This window comes from Pterocles gutturalis, unplaced genomic scaffold (genome assembly GCF_000699245.1).
Source record: "Pterocles gutturalis isolate BGI_N339 unplaced genomic scaffold, ASM69924v1 scaffold9971, whole genome shotgun sequence".
In the NCBI taxonomy this organism is placed as follows: domain Eukaryota; kingdom Metazoa; phylum Chordata; class Aves; order Pterocliformes; family Pteroclidae; genus Pterocles; species Pterocles gutturalis.
In genome coordinates, this window is record NW_010103102.1 from 117,854 (window position 1) to 127,687 (window position 9,834).

Here is a 9,834-nt window from a genome sequence, read left to right on the forward strand (position 1 = left end):
AGTTTTTTGAAGGAAACAAACTGGCAGTACCTAGTGCTTCAACAATGCCACCTTACCATGATGAGCACTGCCCCTATTGCTGAGTAATGTGGACTAAAGGAAAAAAAAATTCTTAAGGGAAAAGAAACATGGAACGCAGCACTCACCTCAGATGCCTTGATCCAAAGACAGCTGGAGAACTCCTGTTCAGGTGTTTGGTTTTTAGATCAGGACCAAATCTATGCAGATTAGAGATATGCAGCATATAACAGAGGTTGGAGCTACTTCCAGTGTTGAAAATAGGGGAGTAAATTTGATGTTTCTGTCATCCTTTCTCTTTCCAAATATGCACCAATAGCCTCTGCCTGTCTTTGTAATATAGAGATGTAAGATCTGTGATACAGTCACTGGGCTTCAGAAGGCTCTACATCAAAAGTGTTCATTTCACTTCCAAGAAGTGCATTCAGAGGAGACTTAGCCGAATGTAATTGAGAAGCACAAAGAATGAAATGAGATAATATGATTTAAAACTCATTGGTCTGGAAGATAAACTGTGTCCTGAGGTCAAAGCCCACAGTTTCCCAGAGATAGCTGAAATAAGAACTTTATGTGGTCTAGCTCTGTGTGAATATTGACTTCTTCAGGTGAGCTGAAAGTGTGGGGATTTCTTGATGATTGAATAGATGAAAGTAGTTTGTGGCATTTTGTGACAGCTATTGTGAAAAAACTGCTGTCCCTTGACTAGGTAATACAGCGATATAAACCTGTCACAGTACAGTGAAGCACCCATGTTACCTGCATGCTTATGGACTGAGTCATAACTTCTGTAATCTGTTTATGTCCGTGCAGTGTCGTATTAATACAGTCAGTCAGCCTCAGCTTGAGCCCAAATTCCCACCTGAAGGCAGTGAGGAGACACAGGCAAAACAGGGAAATGGCTCACAAATGTCTGAATGCTGGGTGCTCCAGAGCTCTATCCGCAGTGCTAAAGTGAACAAATAAATAAATTTTAAGTAATAGTCCAAACCTCTTGATGTTTGAATGCAGAAAGGGATCAAATGCTGTGGGCAAAAATATGATATTTTTGGACAGTCTCTTTGGTAGAATCAAAGTAAAATAATTGTTACATATCACAACACATATTGAGGCAGCTGTGGACAAAATAGTAAACAAAAAACGATGTTGCTTTTTGCAAGTAAACAATTATCTCCTATTGGTTATTTTATTGTATCTGTATCCTTGGTATAAACCAAGGACAGAAACTGAAACAGAAAAATCTAAGAAATGTTTTCTTTACGATGCCTCCAGTACTGATGAATCCAGGAAAGAAATTTCTTCAAGAAATCTCTCTGAAAGGGCAGGCTCTTGTTAATGTCATCAGACAAAATCCTAATTACAAGGAAGATGTGTCCCTTATTGGAAAGTAAACCCCATCGTACATCAGTGCTTGCCATTTGGTTGAAGTAATGTTAGTAGTTACAGGATCATGGTGCATCCTGGGAGGTGTAACCTAGCTATGGAGTCCAAGAGAGAAAGGATATGAAGAAATAAGAGACTTTAAAGATAACTGCTGTGATGCATGGGAACATAGTAACATTTCAAGGGAAAAAACATTACCGCTTAGCTAAGCCAAAATTTTATTTTAGGTTCAACAAGCTAAGAGGAAATATTTTGATTTAAGAATGTCAAAACACTTCAATTTTATCAGATATACGAAAATTAAATTTACTGAACAAAATGTTCTTAACTATTTCCATAGTCAATTTTTTTTACTGCAATTAGCTTTGATACATATGAGTAGAGAGAGAATTCAAACTACTAGAATTTCTAATGACATAAACCTAATCATTTTACCAATATACATATTCATAAAAATGCTTTTTATTTGTCTGCATTTTAATGAGGTTTATCTTCCTCATAGGTTTATCTTCTTAATTCAGGTAAATTCTATCATCTTATTTTCATTTTTTTGCTGTTACTAGCAAACAAGAGAAACTGAATCCAAAAATAAATTAAAAAAAACAATTGTATAGAGCTTACTTTCAACATTAATGTGGCCTGATTTACCAGAATATTGCAAGTAAAAGTAAAATTACTTTTAGAAAAGTATATGACAAATTTTGGTACAACAAAGGAAAAAAACTTTCATCCTCCTGCCTGTAAAGGGAAGATGTCTAAATTGCATGATACTCTCATTTTCTCCAGTCATACCCTTAAGCCTCTCAACATCTATACTGAAAGCATGCTGCAGTGATCATTTCTTCCAGCTATAATTTATGCATTATAATAGTTCCTATGGAGCCGTGGGAAACTTCTTTGAATACATTGAGAGTCTGCAGCTGAAGGATTTTGATTTTAAAACTGTTAAAGAAAAAAACCCAATGAACTGGACAAGTGACTTATCTCCAGTATACGCTCAGTCTTCTGCCTTCAGGGACTCCCAGCAACCAAAGCAGCGCATTGTCTGGGGCGCAGTGAGGATCTGGGACTCTCACCTTTGGACCTTTGGCAATTCACTCTGAGTTCTCTAAACCATTTGCCTCAGCTGCTTGCTACAGACTATATAAATGGAGGTCCAAGTCAGAAGGCTCATTCTCCCTCTGTGGCGGTAGGGAAGAGGTGAAGAGGGGAGGGAAGGCAAAACAGAGGAAAAGAAAGAGCAGCAAGGGGGTTCAGGGTTCACCATGGGCCCTGCGCAGCTCTTGCTGCTCTTGCTGCTACTCAGCAGTGGTGTGCTCGCACGTAAGTAGTGCCTTTTATGTTGGTGCTTTTTCCTGCTTTATTTGTGAACCCATTGAAACAACAATAATGCAGAAATCAACAGGACAATGGCTTATAGAATTAGGGTAAGTGTGGCAAAGATGTAATCTCTTCCCTTAGAAGGACTGCGCAGTCATAGGAGGATCCCAACGTAGAAAAAGTCGCCAATGTTGCCTGATGTCTTTTGATGGGATTTAATGTACCTTGGAGTTACCATACAGACTTATCCCAGCTGTTGCTAACCTATTTTGCAGCAAAAATGAAAACAAAGAGCAATAAAGCAAAAAGTATTTGACAGTCAATACTGACATTTGAAATACAATTTTGTGTTAAAGGGACAGAGTCACGACAAGTAGTAAAAGAAGTAGGCCAGTAGAGGTTTTTTTCCTAAGATCAGAAAAGAAAGCCTAGATCAATATGGTGCTGTGGATTTTGAGCTATCCTTTTTTCCCAAGAAGTGGCTTTTTAGGATATAACACTGTAGTGTTACTTCAGGAACCTTAAGGAGGAAAGTGAGTCTGGGGCCAATCATGCAGGTCTGGTTTTACATGCAGGTCAAATTAATCATAAATACACCTTTGCTGAACTAATATTCTGTTGTTGACTAATGTTATACGATTTTAAAGGATGCACTTATTTCTAATGGTTATTAATAACGTTATTACTGTTAGTATTGTAATATTAATAGTAGTATTACTGTTGCTATTACTGTAACTAATGTTACACTCTATTTCAGTAAAGTGGTTAACCTTAGAATTCCCAGAATGAAAACTTGGAAAGTTTGACGAGAATATTGTGACAAGTGCTAGCATTCATGTGTGATATCCCAGGAATGACACAACATCAAATGAATGCAGCAAATTTACTTTATTTTATTTTGTTTTATTTCATATAGAATCATATGGGACATAGCTAAGATGGATTGGTGCAAATAGTTATTCTTAACTTGAATAGGCTTCCAGTCAGTGTTATTTTCCTCCAAAGAATGAACTCTCAATATTCAGAAAAGATTCAATAGCAGAGAATTGTAGTATTAATCGTCAAAGTTGTCCTTTTTTAAATGTACAAAAAGTAAAATATAGCCAGTCATCCATTATGCAATATTTCTGTGTACTCAAATAGACTAAAATTTTAAAGTAAACCATGTTATACAGCACATTTCATCTTTCTACCTCTACATTTTGTGCCTATCATTTATAAACTTTCTATTTCGCATAACATAGGGCTTTTAAAAATACTTGTTAACCTAGAAGCTGATCCTTCTCTGTTTAAGTCAAAATAATTTAATTCCATGACTTAAAGATCATATTCTGATGTCTTAGTTCACAGTATCAAGGAAACTTTTTGACTCTGTACTGTCAATATTAATAGCAGCTTTTACATCAGTGTGCCCAACGACATCAAAAGTTGCTGTGAAAAAAAAGGTTTTACAGTGAAAATGTAGTATTTCCATTTGTACTTTCAAAGCCCTTGTTTTATAGCTATAAGCTGCTTTTCCAGCTTTTAATTCTTGTTTTTATTCTTTACAGAAGAAGAATTACCTGAAAGTGGAAATCCAGGATGTTCAAGTAACTGATTTCTTGCATCTGCTTTTGTTATTTCATGTCACTATATTAACTGAATACATCTTTAAAAGCTTGACTTTTCCTATTCCATAAATCTCTTCCTCTGAAATAACTGAAACAAAAGCGATGGCAACATTCTGAAGTATTTAGTGCTATTTATTTTAAGTATTTAATTACCCATAAGTTTTGGCACAAAGAATTTCAAAAGTTTCCTAGGATCAGAGAATCTGAGATTGCAATTCTAAACTTTTGAAAAGCTCCCATTAAGAAAATACTTTCCATTGTTTTGTTGATTTCTTATTTGTCAGGTGCAAATTCCTTAAGCCAGAAATCCCTATTATCAGATGTGAAGCTTTAGCCCTGAGGTTACGGACATTACACTTTACCATGGGCTGAATCTCACTTCTGGTTTACCCTTCACAGTGGCTGCTAAACCCACAGAATTGCAGTTGGATATCTAACTAAATACCTGTGGAATAAATCATCAACTCTGTCAGCAAAGACAGCAATTTCTTTAAACAAGTCAAGACTCAGGAAATGCTGACTTTATGCCCTATCTTTACAATGAACTCTGACTGGCCCTGACTGCCTGGTTAGATACATAATGTTCCACCATAGGGTCAAAGTACCGAATGAGTTGTTTTCTTTGTTGCTTTGGAACTTCGGTGTTTTTTCCTTTGTTGGATGCTTTAGCACCATCTCCAGGCAATTGGGTTTATTTCAGCTGCCTGAACCAATTCAAAGACATCTGGGTTTCATTGCCAATTTCTTGTGTATTTTTGATAAATTATTTGGTATTTGCATTTCTAATCTTATCATTTCCCTATTCCTTTTCCATTGATTTCTGTTTAAGAGCAGGAAGTGAAGCAATAATTAGCCTTTGGGCTTTAGCATAGTAGATGCTGGTGTTGCAAAAATTTCTGAGAATGAAACATTTGAAAACTGAATTAAGTTATCTAATTAACCTTAAAATTAACTACTATAAACAGATTCAACACTATCCCTGTCACTTTTGGCTATCCTGGACAATGTTGAATCTGTTTATAGTAGTTAATTTTAAGGTTAATTAGATAATTCAGTTTTCAAGTGTTTTTAAGATGCTGATTACTGTATGATAGCTAGTATTACTTATATTAATTCTGTTTAGCAATTACATGAAAGTAATCTCAGTTAAAACACTATTAAAGTATGTAAAGCTTATGAAAGTGATAGTCCAAGGAGGAAATGAGATTTATAGTAATATTCTGTTCCCCTATCTAAGTATGCAATTCTGTGACATAAGTGGCAAGATAACATTGCCACTGGCCTCTGACATGACAAATATTTTATAAAAGAAGAGTAAGCTATATTTATGGCAGGTGTGGGCAAGCAAAATCATATGGATTTGATAGCAGACACATGGGTTTACACCGAGATGAACATTTTTTTTTCTCTATAAAAGTAGATCAGGGTGCTAATATGTTCAGACAGTCACAAATAACAACAGAGGAGCAATTTAGGAAGTTGCTTTTCACTCAGCATCACAACAATGTCACAATCCCAGTGAGATGCTCAGTCTAAACAGAGGGAACAGTACTTCTGGTTCCGATAGACCTAAACTACTCTAACACAGCCACTTAAAATGCCCAGTCATATGTTTAGTTTAAAATGATGCCTGCAGTTATAATGGGAGTGAATTGTAATTGTTTGGGCTGCATTATGCATTCCGGATACCAGAAGATCTTATATCCCTGTATTTGACACTGAGACAAAACATTTTTTCTTTTTGTCTCTATTACTATGCTTATTCCTGCTTGTAGGGTTGAAAATTACAGATTAATTGCCTCTGAAAGCAATAGAAGCAAATTAAACACAGGTGAAATTAATCCCTTTGAGGAAGTCCATTAGGTTTTGGAGCTTCCTTTGATAAAAAGATAAATACCTTTGCAAATACTCCATTCTGCCTTATTCTTACTTGTAACTTTTGCCTTGTTCTAGATGCTCTTCATAAAACTAAGGTTCTTCTCTATTAAAAACAGTCTACTCTAGTAAAATTTGCTGATCTAATAAGTGAATTAGTGCAGCTCATGTTTCAGGAGAGTCTGGGGCAGAGAGATACTCTGTAGATTCAGGTGAAATGGTATTGAGGAATGCTAGTTTTGGTGTTCTGTCTCTTTCTGTGTTTATTTGCCTTCAGTCTCAGTCATATGACTTAGCTAAAGCAGCTCCTTGCATCTCAATTATGATGGAAAAATCTAAGTGAAATTAATAATTTTATTACCCATTTGAAAACTACCACTTGATTGGTTTAATTTAGAAGCAATAGGATCATTTTTAAAACAGTTCCGCATCTTAAGTTTTCTTCTGTTTTTGTTGTTAACTTTAATGGGGCATGATCTGAAGGCCAGATATGCTCATATTGTCAAAATTGAAGGCCAGATAGGCTCATACTGTCAGATCTCATGAAACAGAGCAGTGGACACACAAACGTATGCTTTCCCCTCAAGTTTTCTATGAGCTATAACTTATGCTTCAGAAAGTATCTATCTGACATGAAGGCATTACTTCTTTGTCTGAAAACTCCTCTGTAGCAAATATAAAATAAAATAGTAGGAAGGTCCTCACACTTCCTTTATGTGTGGCATTAATTTTACTTAACACTAAGTGTGTATTGTAAGGATCTACATATGCATATCCTGCTCAAGTCATAAAAATACTCTTGTTTTCCTAATTGCAGAAGACGCAACCAGATTTAAACACCTCAGAAAATATGTTTACTTGTATGAAGCAGAAACATCAAATGGGATCACGGGAACAGCAGATTCTCGGAGTGGTTCAAAGATCAAAAAAAGGAGTAAATACAATCCATTGGGATTGTATACGGAATAACATGGGAGCTGGCAGCTGGGGAGCATCCTTCAGTGTTTTACAAAACAATATAATTCTTTTGAAAGGCACATGTTGAGAGTCCTGAAGACTAAGCCCTCCTTGTCCTAGACAGAAGGCACAAGTCCTTCATAACACTGCGCCAGTGCATTTCAATCCTGATCTGTACTTTTACATGAGAGAGGAGGAAGACCTGGTAGTTCAGTTTTCCTTGGTTCCCAGGCTGTCTACAAATGCCCATCAAACAATTATGGAGATGAACTAAAATAACTCCTTGATGCTATTAAGACCACTTGATAGCCTGTTGGTGATAACAGTCAAGCCATGACCAAGGCTATAGGAGCAAAAGATCCCATAGGCCATTAAATTACCTAGTGTTGCACCATCTTACCCAAAATATTCCCATCATTATTTTTTTTCTGAAATTAAGTAACTGGGGAAACTAGTTTTTATTTAGTACACACTATTCTGACAGAGTTTAAACACTGATCAGTGTCATGACTCAAGTTTTCATACAGTTTTCTAGTACTATAAATTTTCAGAACATATGTTGCTTGTTTACCATGTGTATGCTGTACTCCATGCCATTAGCCAAACAAATACCTGCTTTTAAATCTTCTCCCTCAAGTTACCTGAACCTTCTTAGAGTACTTTGGAATCTTTCCTAACAGCTGCAAGCAGAGTGATTCTGACACTTTACCAAACCCAAGGAAAAACATATTTTCAAAATTGTACCTGGATGAATCTGGAGACATGATAGTGAAAAAAGGATAAATACATCATATTTGTGTTTTCAGGTGGAACTGGAGGTACCACAGCTGTGCCACTTCATCCTGAGGACAATGCATTGCTCCCTGAGGGAGACATTTGGTGTTGACACTGAGGGAAGGGCCATGCTGAAAAAGTCAAAGAACTCAGAGGACTTTGCAAATGCCATGTCCAAGTAAGCTATATTATCAATAACCAGTTCATCAGGACATGTAGCCTTAATGTTGAACAGGCTGTAATGTTACTGTCTGCCCTGACTATTTTTTTTCCAGGCATAGAGCACATTTCATGATAACATGGCAAATTTATAAGCTAGTTCCACAGCAGAACTCTCCCTGATATAATCTAGGACTAACGTGGCACAGTTCTTAAGTGCTAGTAGGGAAGTTTTTCCATCCAGATTTTTCACCTTGAATGTCTTTGTCATTTATGTCATCTACATGAGGAAACTGTTGGGTAGTCCTGTAAAAGATTATTGCAAGTAGAATGTTCTTTCTTGTAAGCAAATTCTCAAATGGCTGTCTGCAGCCATTTTAAGATAATTTTCCTCTGCTCACATGGTACAAAGACTTTGCAATAGAAGGGCATTTGAGATTGAAGTCCAGGTTTCCTTCCTATCATGATCTTTAATGACCTGTGCAACTTATCTTTTCCTTACTTATCTGCTTTTGCAACTTGTTGCTGCTACTCCCTCCCCCCAATTAGTCTCCAGTGCTTGTCATGGCATGTTTTACTCATGCACCTTTATGTGTGTTGCAATGCCTCAGTATCCACTCCATCTTGTTTCATAAGCCATAGATCTCAAAACAGCTTGAGACAGTGTTAAAAAATATTTTTCAGAAAACAATGAAGGTTTTATTTAAGGACTGCAACTAGTAGAAAATCCTTCCCATAATTTTTTAGCTTGTTGCGGTAGTTAATAATTACCTCATTCTAAAAATTTACTTATCTCCTCTCTGAATTTGTGCAATTCCAACCTCCAGCCATTGGTCTTGATATTTGCTTGTCCTTAGATGACATGGTCTGATGATATCAGAATGTCCTTGGTTAGAATTTTTCTGCTTTAATAGTAATACTCTGTAATAGTAGCAACAGTGAATAGTAAATAATGATAGACCAAGATAAACATGATGCTTTAGCTATGGACCAGCAGTTCATTGATAACATGTTCTTCACTGGGTGGCTTTAACATGATTTCATACTAATGTTGGAGTTTTTTTGAACAGACATGAGCTAAAATTCAGCATACAGGATGGAACAAAAGTCAAGCTGTATCCAGAGAAGGATGAACCTCTGAATGTACTGAATCTCAAGAGAGGGATCATCTCAGCTCTACTTGTGCCAACAGAAACAGTAGAAGATGTAAAAACAATTTCCATGGTAGGTATTTTGAAAAGCATTCACCTTATTTCCTTAACAAATGGAAGAAACCTCACCTAGTAGAGTTACTCCTGAACACAATTTTCAAAAGACTTGGAAATTCAGATGAAAAAAGGTGACTTTCAGCTAGATCAGAAAATGTCTGACAGCATGAACAAAGACACTGACTTATCTCTTCTTTCCAGGATACTGTATATGGAAAGTGTGACAGTGAAGTTGAATTCAAATCTAGAAAAGGAAATGTTGCAGAAGATATTTCAATTAACAGAGACTTGAAATCCTGCGACAACTTCAGTCCCATCAGAGATTATGTCAGCCCTATTGCCATTGTAAAGGGACTAGTAAGTACACCATTAAAAATTCTACAACACTCTTCACTACATCACTTAAAACGATAAACAACTACTACAAGAAGTAAATGTTGTGTTTATCTTCTAAAAGCTTAAATAGGTTTTCTGCACTGTTGCATTAGATCAGACTGGTTTTGTTGGCAGTCAGTAGAGAAAAACAGATGCAG

The 9,834-nt window shown here is 36.3% G+C and overlaps 1 protein-coding gene across 1 annotated transcript in view; it reads left to right on the top strand.

Moving 5' to 3' along the window:
* Positions 1 to 2,663: 2,663 nt before the first annotated feature.
* APOB (apolipoprotein B) overlaps positions 2,664 to 9,834 on the top strand; it is a 37,041-nt gene continuing 29,870 nt past the window's right edge. Inside the window, exons 1-6 of the mRNA XM_010086562.1 lie at positions 2,664 to 2,721; positions 4,269 to 4,307; positions 7,021 to 7,129; positions 7,960 to 8,112; positions 9,164 to 9,317; positions 9,503 to 9,658. Coding sequence (XP_010084864.1) covers positions 2,664 to 2,721; positions 4,269 to 4,307; positions 7,021 to 7,129; positions 7,960 to 8,112; positions 9,164 to 9,317; positions 9,503 to 9,658 — 669 coding nt within the window. The remainder of the gene's footprint in view (positions 2,722 to 4,268; positions 4,308 to 7,020; positions 7,130 to 7,959; positions 8,113 to 9,163; positions 9,318 to 9,502; positions 9,659 to 9,834) is intronic.